General features: G+C 45.4%; 4 protein-coding genes across 10 annotated transcripts; 2 read left to right on the forward strand and 2 right to left on the reverse strand.

Annotated features, from left to right (window-relative positions):
* Nucleotides 1–692: 692 nt before the first annotated feature.
* ccdc32 (coiled-coil domain containing 32) lies at nucleotides 693–2,798 on the reverse strand. 2 transcript variants are annotated; one of them, XM_057058249.1, is made up of 4 exons: nucleotides 2,681–2,798; nucleotides 2,189–2,424; nucleotides 1,426–1,579; nucleotides 693–1,319 (listed from the first exon to the last, which is right to left on the reverse strand). In XM_057058249.1, the coding sequence occupies exons 2-4, from the start codon at nucleotides 2,421–2,423 to the stop codon at nucleotides 1,130–1,132; spliced, it is 579 nt and encodes a 192-aa protein (XP_056914229.1). In that variant the 5' UTR covers nucleotide 2,424; nucleotides 2,681–2,798; the 3' UTR covers nucleotides 693–1,129. The 2 variants fall into 2 exon arrangements, with proteins under 2 accessions (XP_056914229.1, XP_056914231.1); XM_057058251.1 differs by lacking the exon at nucleotides 2,681–2,798 and adding an exon at nucleotides 2,571–2,588.
* pcmtl (l-isoaspartyl protein carboxyl methyltransferase, like) lies at nucleotides 2,310–5,108 on the forward strand. Of its 3 annotated transcripts, none has more exons than XM_057058248.1 (9): nucleotides 2,310–2,449; nucleotides 3,232–3,367; nucleotides 3,509–3,613; nucleotides 3,705–3,736; nucleotides 3,831–3,935; nucleotides 4,023–4,143; nucleotides 4,221–4,306; nucleotides 4,472–4,641; nucleotides 4,742–5,108. In XM_057058248.1, the coding sequence occupies exons 2-9, from the start codon at nucleotides 3,250–3,252 to the stop codon at nucleotides 4,752–4,754; spliced, it is 750 nt and encodes a 249-aa protein (XP_056914228.1). In that variant the 5' UTR covers nucleotides 2,310–2,449; nucleotides 3,232–3,249; the 3' UTR covers nucleotides 4,755–5,108. The 3 variants fall into 3 exon arrangements, with proteins under 3 accessions (XP_056914228.1, XP_056914226.1, XP_056914227.1); XM_057058246.1 differs by lacking the exon at nucleotides 2,310–2,449 and adding an exon at nucleotides 2,887–2,957; XM_057058247.1 differs by lacking the exon at nucleotides 2,310–2,449 and adding an exon at nucleotides 2,912–2,957 and having other exon boundaries at nucleotides 3,208–3,367.
* Nucleotides 5,109–5,241: 133 nt separating this feature from the next.
* On the forward strand, nucleotides 5,242–7,891 carry rpusd2 (RNA pseudouridine synthase domain containing 2). Of its 3 annotated transcripts, XM_057058245.1 has the most exons (4): nucleotides 5,242–5,752; nucleotides 5,870–6,337; nucleotides 6,420–6,746; nucleotides 6,838–7,891. In XM_057058245.1, the coding sequence occupies exons 1-4, from the start codon at nucleotides 5,747–5,749 to the stop codon at nucleotides 7,660–7,662; spliced, it is 1,626 nt and encodes a 541-aa protein (XP_056914225.1). In that variant the 5' UTR covers nucleotides 5,242–5,746; the 3' UTR covers nucleotides 7,663–7,891. The 3 variants fall into 3 exon arrangements, with proteins under 3 accessions (XP_056914225.1, XP_056914223.1, XP_056914224.1); XM_057058243.1 differs by having other exon boundaries at nucleotides 5,242–6,337; XM_057058244.1 differs by having other exon boundaries at nucleotides 5,242–6,337; nucleotides 6,450–6,746.
* Nucleotides 7,889–16,478, reverse strand: disp2 (dispatched homolog 2 (Drosophila)). 2 transcript variants are annotated; one of them, XM_057058239.1, is made up of 10 exons: nucleotides 16,181–16,478; nucleotides 14,093–14,237; nucleotides 13,744–14,012; nucleotides 13,642–13,671; nucleotides 13,434–13,557; nucleotides 13,124–13,239; nucleotides 12,925–13,025; nucleotides 12,681–12,778; nucleotides 12,355–12,513; nucleotides 7,889–12,208 (listed from the first exon to the last, which is right to left on the reverse strand). In XM_057058239.1, exons 1-10 carry the CDS (start codon nucleotides 16,273–16,275, stop codon nucleotides 8,909–8,911), a joined length of 4,437 nt encoding a protein of 1,478 aa, XP_056914219.1. In that variant the 5' UTR covers nucleotides 16,276–16,478; the 3' UTR covers nucleotides 7,889–8,908. The 2 variants fall into 2 exon arrangements, with proteins under 2 accessions (XP_056914219.1, XP_056914218.1); XM_057058238.1 differs by having other exon boundaries at nucleotides 13,744–14,021.
* Nucleotides 16,479–18,143: the final 1,665 nt, after the last annotated feature.

Genomic DNA, 18,143 nt, shown 5'->3' on the forward strand with positions numbered 1-18,143 from the left:
ACAGAGGATCCGTTCTTAGATCTAAATTCTTAATCCATCAAGCATTTTGGGGGGTCTGGGGGCATTTTGCTTTGCTTGTGCTATGAACATAATCGACAGCACAGGCCCATCTGTAAGTGGCCCAGCAAACAGCTTCTGTTCAGCACCCTAGCAGCTTAAATGATGCTGGGAACAACGTTGGAATCAGACACATCAGAGTTCTTGATGATTCCAATCAGCAGGGCCTCCGATGAATACGCGTGTTCAGGGCAGCATCTTTCAGTGAAAACTGTGCAGCTTCCATTTGCACCCAGGAGGGGATCTGCTGCAGCACTGATCTGTTGGGGAATCCTCTTGATTTCTTCCACACACTTAACAGTCAGCAGCACAGCTGCTACCCTTGTGGTGGAAATGAAAGAGTGGCTGTGTAAATGTGGAATCTCCCTCTTCAGACCATATAATGATTCCCAAATTGACTTTACAGTGAAATGACCCCTATTACAAACCAGGAACTCAACAGGAACTCTGAAAACACCGTGAATCTACCTTCTAATAGCAATATTAGTAGTGTTGGCTGATTAATTCTAATTATTGGCATATTAATCACCAAACACAGCAGGATTCCTAATGACATTAGTCCTGAATCATGGTTTTGTTCCTCTGCTCTGCGGATAAATAAAAGCTTTCGTCCAGCTGAAAAGTGACCAAACGAATACAAACTGCTTCTTTTTATTGAGGCTTAGATTCATGAGTGAATTCAACACGGTGAAAAGACGTAACGGTGACTATATTCTATATTCTGGATATTACAGATGTCATCAGTGTCTAGGTTACATGATGATACTGCTCGTGGTCCTTCGTCAACCTTTGCACATTATTACGGCAGGACAGGAAAACAGGTCCAGGCCCAGTTTAAACGTTACTTAACATTGGAACGGTAGTTCGATACGATATTAGAGGTAAATTGCATTAACAAGGATGCCACTTAAACAACTTGAATGGAGCCTAACAGTGCCTGTGACCGTTGCTGGGGAAACAGAGGATAACGGCAGGTGAGAACTGCCTCGTTGACCCTTTGGCCTCAACAGAACGGCTCCGGCTGGAGGGCTTTCCCAATGAGTTCTTCCAGCGTGACCTTTTATACGGATGCTCATTTCTCCGGGCTGTGAGTGTCAGCCTCTTCTTGGTTGGGGTTTTCTCCTTCCTGCTCTTCATCCTTCTGTGTCTGACTTTGCTGCTCTGCCTCCTTATTATGGGATGGTCTTAGGAGGTATTCCAGCTCTTCTGCACTGATAGCGACTTTCTCGGGAATCAGCCACCTCTTGAAGTGTTCAATAGCACTGGAGACACAAAAGACACCTCAAAGTCATCTCAAATCAGTGATTTATAATCATTTATAATATTTAAATCGATACTGCAGGATCCACTTTCTCCCTTTTATCTTGCCTTTCGTCCATGTCACCACCTTGGAAGAGCTCGGAGGTCTGGGCATCATGGAGAAATCTATCCCAGCACTCCTTTTTAGCTTGAGACAAAGAGCGCAACATGTCCCTGGACGTCACGTCACTGGACTGACCTTTCAGTTTCTTCAGACGGTTCTCTGAATCAAAAGAGAACATTTTAGTAAAAGACTTCCAAGAACTCAGCCTCTGGAGTTATCGCCTTTTCTTACCTTCACATCCTAGTGATTTAAAAAAAAAAAATCGAATCGCCTTTTTACAGCTGTTACAATCGAAATTGTCAGAGCCATTTGGTTATTCCTTAACAAAACATCTCAAAAAGTCAAAGTGATTTAAGGAAATTTTCAGGAAATGTGGAGGAACCGACGCTCCGTGTCATGTATTCCGAGGGGCCTCTGACCTTTGACCTTCAGAAGATCAAAGTCAATGGTCTTTGATCGTAAAGCTACCAACTGTATAATGTAACCTTGTATTACTACTTCCTAGATACACTATTGGTTAACTTGTCATTTTTAGGTTGATTAAAACCTTCAAGGTAACGCAGGTCTCTCTCTCGAGGTGTAATTAACGCCTGTGTGACGTCAAAACATCCATGTGTTGTGTATTTTAACTACAGCTTATAAGCATCTACAAAAAAAGACCTACATGGGGAGACTTCTTTATTATTTATTCTTTATTGTGGCTTATTGTAGAAAAAATATAATATTCTGTAAAAAATACTGTTTGTATTTCAGGTCAAGCGTGTGTACCTAAAGTGGCGATATAGATCTCAGAATCCTCCATCGGTTCCCATTTGGCAGTGGGGGAACCGGTGTCTGTCCCGTCCCACCGTCCCCTGACTGGTTCTGCAGGCTGGAAACGGTCCGTAAAGTCGGTGTTCTTCTCCTCGGCTGCTTCATCTCGCACCTCCGGCAGACCAGAGCAGATTTCTGACCACAGTTCCCCGCTGGACCGAACCTCCTGAACCGCGAAGTCGTCGACCATTCTGGCGGAGCGGCAAAAACACCTAAGTAAACATTAGTTAGCCTTTTTTTAAAATAAAAAGCTGCTACTTAAAACACGCTCGTCATACTCCGATTTTTAAAAGTGTAAAACAGAAACAACGCAGGTTTTTCTGTCAAGCCAACATACTTTTGCCCTCAACTGACTCCGCATACTTAAATCACTGACGATTCTCACATATTTCGTTGGTTTGTTGTACCATAATTGCTCGTTGCGATGTAATTTAAAATCTGTCTTACCTGTGGGGAAAATATCAAATATCTATAAAAAATAGTCTATATTCTATGGCATGAATGACTAGCCTGGCTAGCTCACTATCCAGAAGCTAAAGGCTGTCGCGACAACGTCCTTGTTTTGGAGTGCAGTTATTGGTCGAATAGACTGTCCGTCAAACTTTTACGTAATCTGATTGGTCAGTGTGTTCGTTCGCGATTTAAGGACGCCTCTTATTGGTCAGGTTAGTTAAATCCGGAAGTTTTGACCCACTGTAGGGAAGGGCCGTGGTTGAATATCAAGGTAAACAGACTAAATTAATTTGGGTTTTAACAAAATTGACAGCGTGAAGAACCACAGTCAATATTGAAAATGTTTTTTTTTTAATTATTCGATTGGATACAAAATCATCATCATCAATTTCGGAATCATTTTTATTAATAACCTCTCTGGTCTTGAACGTCAACTTGTCAGCTCGCGTGCTAGCTTTAAAGTTTCAACGATTGCAAAATCCAGACAATAACCAAAACTTGCACAATTATTGTGTCCTCAGTTTTTGCTGATCATGTCACTGCAGGGAGCTCCGGGATAGGACATGCGAGTAGCTTTCCGGCTGGTAGTAGCGGCAATTCCTATGGGCTTGCTGCTGTCCCGGGCAATGGCGTGGATGTCCAGCGGCAGTACTCATGCAGAGCTTATCACCAGGCTGAGAGGTCAATATTCACTAGCCTGTAGAGAATTTTATCAGCCCTATTGAAGATACCACCGCCTGAAATAATGATAAAATGACACCCCCCCCCTTTCCCCCGTTTGCACGGGAAACACAATTTCCACATGATCATTTGATCCTTCAGATCATGGGGTGATCCGAAGTGACCGAGTCTTTAATGCGATGCTGGCTACAGACAGAGGGATTTACTCTGCAGACCATCCTTATGCAGACTCTCCTCAGCCTATAGGTATTCACGCCATTCACACATGCATCTGTCAGTATAATAATGGTGTTTTGGCTTTCTATGTGGCGTTCCTGAACAATATCTATTGTCGCAGGTTACAGAGCAACCATCAGTGCACCGCACATGGTGAGTAACTAACACTAGACTGCTTTGAGATGATTTACTACTATACATTGATGTTTGTTGCCATGATTATTTTCCCATTATCCTTATTGGACAGCATGCTCATGCTTTGGAGCTGTTGAGTGTCAAATTAACGGAAGGGGCAGCTGCTCTAGATGTGGGTTCAGGAAGTGGCTATCTCACTGCCTGCTTTGCAAGGATGGTAAGTTCTTTACTAGTCAGTTACTGAACACACACCAGTGACTTTTCCAATGTAAGTGCAACAGCCGCTTTTATCCTCTGTGCGTAGACGGGACCCACGGGAACGGTGGTTGGTGTTGAACACATTAGCCAACTGGTTGAAATGTCAATAAAAAATGTGCAAGCTGATGACCCAGAACTACTCACCTCTGGTAGAATTAGGCTTGTCGGTATGTGCTGCCTCTTTTAACTTTAAAGTTTGAAAGTAAAGAGCTGACAATAAACATCACTCTATGTGTCTCTACAGTGGGAGACGGAAGGCAGGGTTTCCCTGAGGGAGCGCCATACGATGCCATTCATGTTGGCGCTGCTGCACCTAGTGTCCCTAAATCTGTAAGAAAACTGTTGTTTTGGTGCCTGGCACAAATTTAGAGTCAAAGGAATGTTGATGTATACCTTTCTTTTCATCTTATTAACACATTTGATGTTTCAGAACATGGTTAATATCTCTCCGAGGGTTTAATTTTAACAACATTAATTTTCTCCTCTGTATTAAAGCTCTTGGCGCAGCTTAAGCCCGGGGGCCGCCTGATTCTGCCAGTGGGTCCTACTAGCGGCAGTCAGATGCTCATGCAGTACGATCGGCAGAGGGATGGCACGTTTATCACGAAAGCTCTGATGGGAGTGATGTATGTTCCACTTACTGACAGGAGGCATCAGTGGCCTGGGTATTGTGTGCACACAAACATCCACACATCACTGAAAGAAAGTTATTAAATTATGTGGTTATTCAAACCCTCGAATGATAACTGATGCGTCTCTCCCCAGAGAAGAGCTGTGATCACTGTGATTGATTGGTGGCTTCTGCAGGGGATGGACTTGGAGCCGTGTCTCTGGATCACCACAGCACTTCTCAGGATTTCAGTGTTGTCATCACTTTGGGTTGTGCAAGGAGGAGTTTACCATGTTTGCCAAACTCATCCCACATTATGAAAACAGTCCTCTGGGCTGATTCGGACATCTTGGAATCATTTTTCTTTTTTCCTTCAATTACCTTTTTTCCCTTTGAAGGGTTCGTTGAAATGAAATTTGTAATTGCATTTGATGAGGCGTTGGGGGGGGGGTCACTGTGAATTTGTATATAATTAAAAAGGAATTCTTTTTTTTAATACAATATGGCAGAAACACAAGACAATGTTAAAGACTCATTTTTTCATAGTAAACCAACACACTAATTCTGCGCTACTGTCACTGGCATTGTGGCAAAAATCATTACAGTACATGAGGCAATTCTTGACAGATATTAATGTATATTTTATTAACTGTTACTTAGATACGTACAGCAAAATTAGAAGATTAAGTAAGGATTGATAAGTAAGGTCCATGAAATAGTCTTCTGCAATTAATCATAAATACCAAATAATGCTTGCTGTCTAACAGACAAAATTATTATTGGATTGTTGGCAATTGCTTAAACTCAGTGAACGATTGAAGATTAAATGTCACTTGGGATTAGATGAAACACTAAAGAGAATGCAAGAAAAATGTACAATTATATGTGGAATAGAATATATCCAACTTTACAAATTAATTCCTCAATTTGGAATAATCTCATCACCACGGTTATTTCTTTCACAAGTGGCTAATTGGTACTGCTAAATTTAATGACAAGTTGCAACCAATATTTGCGTCAAATAAAGAATCCCAATTTGTGTAATTTAGGTGTAGTCTTACAAATCTCCCCTAGGTGTCAGTAATGAAATTATAACCACGTTTAGAGAGTCAACGCTGCGACGTCATCATTACGCGCCCTTCAATGGTATAAAGTAAACCATGCACGTGAGTTTAAGAAGCTCGAAGCTGTTAAATGTCCACTTTTTAGATCAGCAAATCAGTTTACTTTACAAAGTCAGGTCAGATCGGAATCGATATTTACTCTCGTCACTGTGTCAACAGAGCAACTTGACGATGGCGGAGCAGGCGGCGGATGTTAACGACGGCGGATTACCAGGAGAAAAAGTGACGGCGACAGAGACGACCGAAACGGGCAAACGCAAAAGCGAAGAGCAAGAACAACCAGAGTCAACAACTCGAGGGAAGAGACGAAGAGGAGCCGGGGGAAAGAAGCTTCGTCCGGGCGAAAGGTACATCCCCCCTCCGCAGAAGCGTAATTCTGGCGTCAGCTTCAGTGAGGAGCACTTTAAGGAGACCTCCTACTACTTCGAAGGTGGTCTGCGCAAGGTGCATCCGTACTATTTTGAGTTTAAAACGTACTGTAAAGGGCGATGGATTGGAAAGACTCTTCTGGAGGTCTTCAAAAGTGAGTTCAGAGCCGAGTCCATCGACTACTACCAGAAGGCCGCTAAAGAGGGTCGCATCCGGCTGAATGACCAGCCTATGGAGGACCTGTCTGTGGTGCTCAGGGTATGTTTCTCCAGCACGAGTAATCCACATCTGTTTATACCATTAATGTAATGTTTTCAGTCCCTGTTGTTGGTTTGATTAGAAACATCCTGCTCTCCCCAACTCTTCTCAGAATAATGACCACATGAAGAACACGGTGCACCGCCATGAGCCCCCAGTAGTTGGTAAACCCCTGGAGGTTCTGGTGGATGATGGTGAAGTGCTGGTGGTCGACAAGCCTGCCTCCATACCTGTCCATCCCTGTGGCCGATTTCGCCACAACACAGTGATTTTCATCCTGGGGAAAGAGCGGGGCATCTCTGAACTCCACACTGTCCACAGGCTGGACCGCCTCACTTCTGGAGTGCTGCTCTTTGCCAGGACGCTTGAGACGTCTAAGAAGTTGGACCAGTTGGTCAGAGATAGGCAGGTATGTCCCCGGTGTCGGTACAGTGGAGGTTTTGTCATCAAGATAGAATTTGCAATTAAAACAATATGCTTTTTGTTCTCCTTTCTATCAGCTTGAAAAAGAGTACGTTTGCCGCGTAGAAGGCGAATTCCCCAAGGAAGAGGTCATTTGTGAGCAGCCGATCCTTGTCGTTTCCTTCAAAATCGGGCTGTGTAGAGTGGATCCAAAGGGAAAGGAATGCAGAACTGTCTTTCAGAGACTTAATTTTAATGGAAAGACTAGCGTGGTCCGCTGTTTGCCTCTGACGGGGCGCACACACCAAATCAGGGTTCACCTCCAGTACCTGGGTTTCCCCATCCTCAATGATCCCATTTATGGGTCCTCAGCCTGGGGTCCTCACAGAGGTAAGGGGGGGCTATTTGAAAAGAGTGATCAGGAACTCTTACAGGCTCTAGTGGAGGAACATCGCTCTCAGGAAAGTCTTCACTTGTTGGACATTCCAGATGACGCATGTGAACAAGCTCCCGAGCAACACGAGACTTCCACGAAAACGGATAAATCCGATGGCGCTTCTGAAACCAAAACAAGTTCAGAATGTCAGCAGCCACATATCAATTCAGCGCCACCTGCAGGTTCTAGTTCAAGCAGGATGACCGCGAATGAAGCAACAGGCAGTTGTGCAGACATGAGTACTCACATGTCAGACAAATCTCCAGCAGAAACAAATGGGAGTCCAACCGAAGCGGCTGACCCAAGTGGGACAGCTCCTCCTGGCAGCAGGGACCACCTGTGCAGTGAATGTGGACTGGTGAGACCAGATCCGACGAAGAAGGAGCTCACTATGTATCTCCATGCATTACGCTACAAAGGACCTGATTTTGAATATACAACACGTTTACCTGATTGGGCCACAGAGGAGTGGGTGGACACTGATTAAGCCTGATGGTGACGTAATCCTCTCGTTTGAGTTTAGCATTGGCTGTTTCTGGGATAAACGTTTTGGCCTGACGGCGACGGCTCGCTTCATTTTTGTTTAGCTCCAAAAGCAAAACTCAACTGTGCTTAAGAAGGTGACTGATTTTGTGTGGATAAATGTCAAGTTTTAGTTTAAATTTAATTTATCTGCCGTTCCAACTGAATTTTCAATTAAATCAAAAGAGACATTTTCTGGAAAATATTTTTATTTCAGCCATGTGATGAATCAAAATCGATAAACGGTGACGTGACCTTTTTTAAATGTGAAAAGCCTGTTGTAGCTGTATTGGTCTCTAAGGCAGATTTGTCTGCTGAGTGCTGCAAAGTGAAGGCCAACAGTTGTGTTTGTACAGTCCCGATGTCAAACGCAAACACTTGGTGCAAAGTGAAGGCTCGATTAAAGCTACACAAAGGCACATCTGCCACAGGTCCGTTTCAGGTCTGAACCACCACTACATCGACATGACTGGCTTTTTTTTTTTAACCACGAGAAGAGAACACTTTTCACAGAAAATGCACAGACACATGGTACATTCTGTAAAAAAAGAAAAGAAAAAAGTCCAAGTTGGAGAGAAAAGCTTTGCTTCCACCTAACTGTATTGCACCGCTGTATGGTCTTTTGCAACTTAATATCTCTTAAAAGACAAAAAACAACCATGAGCTTCAGCATCTAAAATTAGCTGGTGACACAGCTGCTCTAGAAAAAGTGTCTTTTTAAAGGCTAAGGCGTCCACTGACATCCAGGGATCCTGCAGGTCTTAGCTCTATATTTGCGCTTCTGATGTCCGTCATAGAAAGAAAATGGCATATTTCGGCACTGAAGACACATCCTCATCATTTCAAATACACAGTGACATGATAACTGAGTCAAACGCTGACTTTATGTATTCCTCACATAGTGCAAATCCAACTGAATGTAGATTATCGTTTGCTACTTAAATATACTTTCCTACACATTTATTTCAGTAATCGCAAAATCCATAAATGTGTATGGCTCATTAACTCCAATTCCAGCATGATGGGAAGGTCAACAGCTCCACTGTGGCGGGGTTCGCACCTTCCAGATGCAATGAACGTTTGTGTTGATGCACATTCGGGTTCTTGAGCAAAGCACTTGAAATTGTGTGTCTGAAGATTCCAGGTTGGAAAAAGTCACGCTTTGACAGCTGTGTTGACCAGGTAAAACGGTCAGGCTGTGACCACTTTGCTCAGCATGTATCCTCCTGCTGTCCGTCTCTCTTTATCCAAACATCTGGAAGGTCCGGCTTACTGTTCGGTAAGATGACGACTTCTTGAACGGGGCGGCCTTTACCGCCCATCTCATAAACGGTCTCTTTCAGAGAGAGGCGTAGCATTTCTCTCCTCCCGTTTAGGTGTCCTGGTTTTAGATGCGCCTCCTCTCTGTCCTTTTGCTGCATGGTTGAGGGTCCTGGTTCAGTGTCAGTCAAGCATGTTTCTTTTGAGTCTTCCAGACCATCAGAGCTCTGAGACTGGAAAGAGATCTCCTGGTTATTGGCGCAGGGTTGCTCTCCTGTGATTTCCTCATCTTTGCACAGAGATGCTTGGTCAGTGGTCTCCATTGTCTGGCTAATGATGGTCTCCTCTAAGCTGGAAGAAGAGAAGGATGTGTTGCTCCAGTGCTTCACCCCACTAGGTTGACCCCTGCATGCTTTACACAGTAGCTTGTCATTAGATGCGTCGTCTTGTTCCAGGCCAGCGGTCTTTTCTCTGTACGGAGATGAAGTCTGGAGAGCTGGAGGGGCCTGACAGATATTATGTTCCAAGCCACACATCTCCTCAGAGTCCCCGTTCATGCTGCCCCTGCCTGCGTCTTTCCCACAGTACACGATCTCATCAGAGAGGATCGAGGGTCTGTTGGACAGCTTACTGGTGCAGGTGCTGTTTTCAAAGCTGTCACTCCGTCGATAGGCCAGCGGCTGCAGCTCGTACTGCTCTGGCCTTCTGCCCCCGCCCCCACCTAAACTCGTCTGTTTCTGTCTCTGAAGCTGATGGTTGGGGTACAGAAAGCCACCTGCAGATTTGTCATAACTCCTCCTCGTTCTGGAGCTGGCATAAGCCCCGTTAGCGGTCGAAGCTGGTGACGAACCCCCCTCTGCCGCAGAGCAGGAAGCCAGTGTGGCTTCGGGGTGATCGGAACAACGCGGCAGGCTGAGCTTCCCGCACTTTGTCTGAGGTCCACAAAAGCAGCAGAGAGACTGAAAAAAGAAAGTAGAAAAGCCACATGCTACACACTTCACCAAAAAGAGGAAAATACCCAGTTTTCTGAACAGTAAGGCTGTGGCAGGTAGCATGAGGATTCCCATGGAGAAAAATGCACCAGAAACTATTGCTACAGGGCATCCCATCCTTTTAGTGGAGTGCGCTACTTTTCCGATCTTGTCTGAATGGGGAGCCATGCTGTAGGATACACAGTAGTTGGCAATAAAGTCGACGGACAGCCCTGCTGCCGATGACACAAACAGGGCCTCTGTGCCACTCAGCTGCCATTCAAGGAGGACGAAGAGGCTGACGGTGACAAAAACGCTGCCACCTACAGCTACAGTTCCGTATATGCTCAGTGGGATGTTCCATGTGGTCAAGAGGAGCAAAGCTAATGTCAGAGCTACAGAGAAGCCGGCTACCAGCAGAATTTCTGAGCTCAAAGACTGCTGAAGATCAAATAGTGTCAGATTACTAATGAACCAGCCGTTCCGCAGCCCCACCGGTGCATCTGATATTTCTCTCTTAAACCATGTGGTAAATTCTCTGTAAGAAAGGCTGGTTCTGGTGTAGTTGAAGCTGTAGTGGTATGTAGTCCTGAATGACAACACAAGGGCAGCTACCCGTCCATCTGGTTGGAAGTACAGGCCTCTGTGGTCCAGATGGCCCTCGGCATACCTCTCTGCCAGCATCATACTGAGGCAGTTCTCAAACACGGCGGGAGGGTAGGGGAACAGAATATCGTTACAGCAATAGTTGGAGGCATAATCAGTCTCCGAGCACTGTCTGAGAGACAGCCAGTTAATCAGCTGCTCAACAAGACAGATGTTGTCTGTCAGGTCTTTATCCTCCGGTGATGGCGGGGCGTAAAAGCTTAGGTTCTGAACCCGGCCACATAAGTCCTTTAGCCAAACCTGCGCTTCTGGTCGGTTCATGCTAAAATCGGCATCAAAAACCAAAGACCCATTGCTTTTAGGGTCAAACTGGTCTCCATTATCAATTGGCTGGACACCCCAAACAAGCATTAACGTAAAAGGTTTGTCCTCTCCATTCCTCTGCCTCTCAAACATAAACATGTGACGATATTCTGCGTCATAGCGTTCGAACGGGTGACTGGAGCGGAAAAGCTGAGGGGCCCTTCCATCCAAGGTGGGCAGCTTCATGCCTGGATCAACACATGACATGTATGTCCCGCCAGCAGCAAGCACAGCAAAACAGCACACCCAGATGTACCGAAATTTTACCACTCCGCAAGGCAGAATTTTCATGAACAACAAGTTTGACGTGTCGGCAAGACCCCTTTTGATTTCTCTCAGCTTCTGCTGGACAACGAAGAGACATTTTTTGCGTGAACTTGTATCCCAGAAGCCACCAGTTGTTTTGGAACAGCATGGGTTCCACCCCTGCACTGCGGCAGATGCAGAGGATGCCTCTGCGTGACGCTCTCGCGCTATAAAAGAACACGGCAGCCACACTAATGCCGAGATCGAGCTGATAATCGAGGCAGTTCCGAGGTAAATGGAGAAACATCTGATTGCTGTGATGCTGCTGAGATAACCAGAGAAAAATGTTGCACTGGACGTCAACCCTGACGCTAGAATCAAATAGCCCACTTCCTGCAAGGTCCTGTTTACCCTCTTCTCCAGGGAGGCTGGGGGATTCTGGGATAGCTGCTGATTCCAGAAGTCGGTGAAGATGAAAACCTGATTGGAGCAGATTCCCAAGAGAACCACGGCTGCTAAGAGGTTGACCAAGGGAAAGAAATTGAGGTGAAACACTACTTTATAGAAAAAATACGAGGTGAGGAGGGAGCCTGCGACCGCCACTGCAGACAAAACAACAATGAAAGCAGAGTGGAGGTATAGAACCATTGTGAAGAGAAGAGCCACCACAGCCAGGATGGGGTAGATCGAGTCCCGAGCTAGGTAATACTTGAATAGCGTCTGCTTGATTCCAAAGTCTATCCCAGTGATGGTGGTACTGTTGTACGTCAGATCCTTGCTTTCAAGACCGTTCATGTACATCTTCATCATGTGTTCCCCTTTACTGATGGGCAGGAACAGAAGGCTGTACTTTAGGGTAGGGATTTGGTATCTGACCGTTTGTGGGCTGAGGAAGTCCTTATCCACCAGGAAGTGCAGGATCTGGAACACTACACGAGACTGTTTACAGTGGGAGGGGACGGAGGAACAGCCGCCCAGTTTGGGTCTGTCAACACACGCCTCTACGAGATGTCCTTCATGATAATATGGGGCACATTTACGGAGAATGTTCAAAGACTCGGACACCTATCGAGAGAGAGAAAAGGTCACGTCACTAAAGAATTTGATGCTCTGGGGTTTTTTCCTTGAAAACTTTAAACTCCAGACTATTATGTAAGCGTTAGCCTGCGTCTATAATAATTATTCAGTGATTTGTTTGCCTGCTGCTCAACCTGCTGTGATGTGAGACTGAGGCAGCGGGAAGCATTAGTGAGGACAGCCAAGTAATTCCCCAGAGACCAACTCGGGCAACAGCCGGTTCCGGCCGCTCCGTCAGCCTCCACCTTCACGTGCTGCTGGCACAGGTCCTGAAACTGAGCCTGGGAGCGAATCTGCATTAGACACAGCAAAGATTTTCTATAATATATGTTAATATATGTTTGAGGAGGACAATTCATTTTGGATCAAAAGACACAGATTTGGCCGATTTAGTAGCAAGTTGGTGACTGAACCGATGGTGGCGTGTTGCAGAGGAGCGAGGGTGAGCTGGGAGGCAAACCTTGGATTGCTCCATCGCACACATGGCGTGGATGGCGTTCAGACTCCAAAGGCTGGCCGAGTTCTCCGATCGAAAGACCAACTGGGCCAAATGTTCTCCTGCATGGAGAGACAGATGGATCCATCATACACAGACGAGGTGAACAGCAGTGAAGTTACAGTAATCTAGGCTTCTCGTATCGAGGTCCCATGATGTAGCACGTGTGTTTCATGGCTATAGTCGGCATCCAACCCGCTGGTCTCACCTGGCGAGTTGCAGAGAAAGGTATCTGGGGACGAATCTGTAGCGAGCATCCTCTTAAGCCGCAGTCTGGAGAGATCCTGACCTTTGCTGCCGTCGCCAGTGCTGCCGCAGGATAAATCGTGAAAAAGTAGAAAACAGCCTCGCGAGAACAGATTTTTATTTGCTTTGTAATGTGGTGTGTGTGTTAATGTGTGTTTAACCTTTGATTGAGCTGCTGTGGTAAGTGAGAGAGTGGTTTCCCAGGACCTGTGTTCTCCTGGAGCAGGAATAATCTGGACTGACGAACTCCGATGTACGTTCCCCGTGGCTCAAAGCCCTGAAGTAGAGCAAGCACATCCTTTAATGTGATGCATCACTGCAGCATCTCGGAGGGAGGGGGGCAAAACAGTGGATGGAAACATCCATAATTGACTGAGTCCCGCATAAACCCTGGGGTTAAATGTTGCATGCAACCATATCCCAGTTTGGTGTGTGAACACAACTGTGTGTACGTGAGAAGGAGAGACTCACAAGCAGAGGGTCAGAAAAATCAGGTAATGGACCAAGAAAGATTCCAGCCAGTGAGAATCCCAGCAACAGCATGACACAACCCAGCAACACTACCGTTGGGTAGTTCACTATCACACGGGAATAACTGCCAAAACCACAGAAGAAAACACAAAAGCTTGATTAATAAATAATCACGGTTTTACAAGGGAACACGGTTGGCAGCACTCACAGTCTCAGTACGCAGGAGAAGCCTCCGTCCCTGTAAGCACATTAAAGTGGTGATTAAAACACACTCAGAGTGAAATCTGCCACTTTCCCCGATGAAACAGACCTTACTGTCGCCCCAGGCCGCTGTGCGGGGTTCTGCGCCCCGCTGTCCTTTGACCCCTGCAGCCAGTGGCACTGCACCGCTTCATGGCAGGACAGCTGATGAGCTGAGCCGTAATGGTCAAGGGTCTGTCCCACGGTGCCCCTCTCCCCACTGGGACCTCCTGCGTTGGAGTGACGGTTGTGGCAGGCTTTTGGTTTGGCTGGCACGTAATGGTGGCAGCAGTGGCATTTGTGGGGCGGTAGAGACTCATAGGCACCAACTTGAGGACCCTGAGAGATCTCAAAGGAACAGATTACATAAATCTGGTATAATTCCTATTGTTTGTCAGTATAGTCAGCGACAGACATACTTGCTGATAAAGCTGGCAGGAGGAAGAGGGTCTGCCGAGGCTGCTGCAACTGTCGCCCAGCTCCGCCTCAGAGTCCAGGACTGTCAGCTGGAACCCGTCGGCACAGTCGCTGTCAGGAGGGCACAGAGAAACTGCTGGGATGTCACTGGGAGAAGCAAACAGACAGAAGGAGAGAAAGATCATATTTAAAACTGCAATAATTCGATCTGTAAATATGGATGGTTCCTTGAGTCACATGTAATGATACAACTATCCAGATATTTGAGACATATTTACTCAGGGGTTTTCTACCAGCCCCGTGCATGAGACTATAGATAACTATTTTTAGCCACATTAGCTTTAGGAAACATTCGTGGTCTGTCTGTGATCCAAATTTGAATCTGAGTGAGTCCCATGGCTATGGTTATCATTTAATCTAATTATCATCAAACCGTGAAGCTACAATACTCTCTATTCACAAAAACCATGTCTTCAGCTTCACATCTCTACATTTTTAGTGCTTACGGGCTAAACTATAGTGTCAAACTGTTCACACTGGCCTTTTAGATTCCACTGAATTACTGTATATATCAGTATAACTACAATCAAAGTTTTACACCTGTATCACATGGACAAGCTATTGCACAGCTATAGGAAAAATGATGATTTTATAGAAAACCTGGAGTCCCCTGATACTGAATCCAAAGTTAAGGAACAGCTAATGTCTAGCTGCATCTCACTAGGAGCCTTTTAAATCTACTGTGTTTCCCACACACTTGTTTTTCCACATTAGACTGGAAGCAACCGTAATTCCTGTCTTGTCACTATGGTGACACAGTAGGTAAACTGAAGATAAATGACCTGTTTTATTAGCCCATCATAACAGAATGTGCTGATGACTAATGTGTGGTATATGGTACAGAGCAGAGGGGATATTAGTGGTGCTCAGAGAGGATCCAAAGCCAGAATTACAACTAAATAACACAGACTCAGCAGCTCTAGTTATTATTCAGTCTATTGAAGCCTGTTTCCACCCCTATTATCCGCCATTGTAGCTTCAGAAACTGTTCTGTCCTGCCAGGTTCAGGATAATCTCCATTTTTAGGTTCATTATTCGTTTTTTTTGTTTGTTTTTACATCTAAAGCACATCCACACAGTGGGTGACATTTTGTGGAGCTGTTCAATATTTCAGAAGCTGAGTCTAAAAATATATATTCAAAAAGGTGTTGCTGAGCTTCAGGCCACGCCCAGGCCGTGATATCACAATGGCATCACACCCCCGACACATCAGCAGACAACATGCATTGATTTTTCATTCCGGTTTACAATAATTCATCCCTGCTCTATAGGTGAATGCAATCTGTGACTGCATTAGCGGATACAGTCATATATTTTCACAATTTACACTGTGGGTGTGTGTGTGTGTGTGTGCGTGTGTGCTGCATAGATGCTGCTGAATGTATACAGGTTTACATAAAGGCTTCAAAAATAAACTTTCCTGTGTTGGACATTGCATTCATTTTGTAGTGATAATACGTTGTTCATCAGGACTATTATTTAAACTGCAGCCGTCCTTTTACACCCGTCACTCAACCTGTTCATTTGATTGTAATAATTTCCTTTCTTATGTAAATTGGTCAATTAATTCAATTTTAATTCTCATTTGTCTCTACAAGAAAAAGCCCAGGCTGTGTGTGTGTATGTGTGTGTGTACGTATGTGTACATTTTCCTAGATCTACATTTTAAAAATACTGCTGTTTCCTGTCATGTTAAAAGCACAATGGCCATTTACAGCAGGATGACACAGATGACCCAGAGAGCTAAACAATAAATATAATTTAAAAAATAATAATAATATTAAATAAAAGACACTGTGACCTCACAAAATGTTAATATGATTTTTTAGGAGATGTCAAGCACACCTGGAACCATCCCTGGGAATGACTTGACCATAAATGACAATGCCTGATATGCAGAGAGCGTCTTCCTGCTGTGCACAGCTGGACTGAACAACACAGGGGGTAGAAACACCATCACGACGCCACTACAGCTCTGCTACACTGGTCACAATCGCTGCCATCAATCAAGAAAAAGGAACGAGACGCACCTCTGAAAACCCTCCCGGATGTCCCGTTCATCTGTGGGAGATTCATCCATCACTATCGCATCCGTGCTCTCTGCTGTCACGGTGCAGGCGTCCATCCTCCCCTTCCTCCTCCTGCTCGTCCTCGGGCTGCGGGACGAGGACGTAACGACTGCGTTATAATCGCTTTATTCTTTTCAAACTTGCCGAGCGACCAGTCTCCATGCGCCCAGACGGAGGTGATCTGGCGCGTACGTGCTCGTTTCTGGGCTTCGCCGCCACGGTGCGGTGCTGAGGCTGCGGAGGGTTAATCTGCCCTGAGCTGCGCGCTGATTGGTGGAGCCGCAGCGATGCTGAAGACGTGTCCAACCGGCTGCAGAGTTCACAGCAGACGGTTTTATATGAGTCGGTGCCTCGTTAATTGGTTGGGACAGGAGCTACAGCTGCCTTTAATATATGTGGTACACATGATAGTGCTTCAATGAAAGCAACAACAGCTGAACCTATTTCGCAAGAGAGATCAGACCAAGACAACAGTCACTGGCTAAATCACTGACAGCATATTTATTTCCAGGTACCAAGTGCTGAAAACCCCCAAAACCTTATTTCTCTTAGTTGTTCTTACTTTGGGATCCAATGAACAAAGAGCTGGAGAGCGAACAAAGAATATATTAGCCCAAATAGGCATAAACATTTATGTTTTATCCAAAATAGACTACAGTGGGGATGAATCGCTTTGTTTCTGTTGAGTGTTGCGAGAGCATCAGTTAACATTTGTGTTGCCAAACGCAGAAATCCCTGTGATCTGTGGAGCTCTGAACATGTGGTTCTGCACAGTTTCCACACAAATAGCTGCGAAAAAGAAGGATAGAAGAAAAGACAAAATGTCTTCAGGCGCAGAGCAGTGAAAGTCAGCCAAAGCTGACATAAAGACCCTGACACAGCAGACGGTCTCGCTACTGATGAGGCAGCTGTTGGCCCATCCCTGCTTTAAGATATTACTAATCATGACGCTGAGCTTTGTTTCACCAGATACCAACGGAATATAGACAGAAGCTAAGGAAAGACGGCACACAGGACATCTTTTTTGGACAAAAGTCCTGATCTGGCTCTTTGTAATTATGAGAAACAACAATGATGATCTGTGTGTGTGCGTGTGTGTGTGTGTGTGTGTGGTGTGTGTGTGTGTGTGTGTGTGTGTGTGTGGTGTGTGTGTGTGTGTGTGTGTGTGTGTGTTTCCACAGTCTCAGCAGAGACCTGGTTGGCATGGAGCTATCAGGACAGCCTCCTTCAGCTGATACAGCCGATGCACTGTTGACTTCACTGTGAACACACACGCGCGCGCACACACACACACAGCTATGCACACTGCTAAAGGACAGAGTGTAGACAGCAGGCACACATGTAATGAGAGGCTGAGGAGAAGGAAGAAGGTTGGCTTTCAGGATGAAAGTGACAGCCATGGCAATTTCCTGGAGGATCTGTTTGATGAGGAGGAACACTTGGCTACAGCCTGATTACAGCCATCAATGCTGATGATAGCACAGAACTGACACAATGGCTGAAATTAGAATATCTATGTATTTTAAAATGGGTTTCAGTAGGTTACTATTAAAACATTCTAACAAGAACAAATTCATTTACCATGCTTGTTTATGGGGAATAATGTTCTTTGATGCCCTCTGCTGGACGTAGGAGGTAGTGACAAACATTTAACTCCGATTGATCGGATTTAAGTTTTATTTTCTGAGGTAGTTTTAAATCAAGCGGTTAGCCAGCTGCTGGAATATTCCCTGGTATAAAAAGATAGATGTTTTTCATTTCCCCGATGTCGGCGATGATTTCTGCTTTAATCAGCCACTGCGTGGTTTCTATTTCGCCATAAAATCAGCCGCGGAGGGTCTTTGACACGCGGATTGAGTGACAACACGAGGTCGAGCTCTCCTGCAAAGTTGCTCGGGCGGGTGTAAAGTTACGAGCGGCCAGG

Source organism: Takifugu flavidus, chromosome 16, assembly GCF_003711565.1.
Source record: "Takifugu flavidus isolate HTHZ2018 chromosome 16, ASM371156v2, whole genome shotgun sequence".
Classification (NCBI taxonomy): domain Eukaryota; kingdom Metazoa; phylum Chordata; class Actinopteri; order Tetraodontiformes; family Tetraodontidae; genus Takifugu; species Takifugu flavidus.

Coding starts and splice junctions, on each gene's coding strand:
- ccdc32 (XM_057058249.1), bottom strand. CDS start 2,423: ATGGTCGACGACTTCGCGGTTCAGGAGGTTCGGTCCAGCGGGGAACTG. Junction 1,580..2,188: donor GATCTATATCGCCACTTTAG/GTACACACGCTT, acceptor CTTTTGATTCAG/AGAACCGTCTGAAGAAACTG. Junction 1,320..1,425: donor GGTGGTGACATGGACGAAAG/GCAAGATAAAAG, acceptor TTGTGTCTCCAG/TGCTATTGAACACTTCAAGA.
- pcmtl (XM_057058248.1), top strand. CDS start 3,250: ATGCGAGTAGCTTTCCGGCTGGTAGTAGCGGCAATTCCTATGGGCTTG. Junction 3,614..3,704: donor AGACTCTCCTCAGCCTATAG/GTATTCACGCCA, acceptor CTATTGTCGCAG/GTTACAGAGCAACCATCAGT. Junction 4,144..4,220: donor TGGTAGAATTAGGCTTGTCG/GTATGTGCTGCC, acceptor GTGTCTCTACAG/TGGGAGACGGAAGGCAGGGT.
- rpusd2 (XM_057058243.1), top strand. CDS start 5,747: ATGCACGTGAGTTTAAGAAGCTCGAAGCTGTTAAATGTCCACTTTTTA. Junction 6,338..6,419: donor ACCTGTCTGTGGTGCTCAGG/GTATGTTTCTCC, acceptor TGGTTTGATTAG/AAACATCCTGCTCTCCCCAA. Junction 6,747..6,837: donor AGTTGGTCAGAGATAGGCAG/GTATGTCCCCGG, acceptor CCTTTCTATCAG/CTTGAAAAAGAGTACGTTTG.
- disp2 (XM_057058238.1), bottom strand. CDS start 16,275: ATGGACGCCTGCACCGTGACAGCAGAGAGCACGGATGCGATAGTGATG. Junction 14,238..16,180: donor ATCCGGGAGGGTTTTCAGAG/GTGCGTCTCGTT, acceptor TGCTTCTCCCAG/TGACATCCCAGCAGTTTCTC. Junction 12,209..12,354: donor TCAGTCTCACATCACAGCAG/GTTGAGCAGCAG, acceptor CTCTCTCGATAG/GTGTCCGAGTCTTTGAACAT.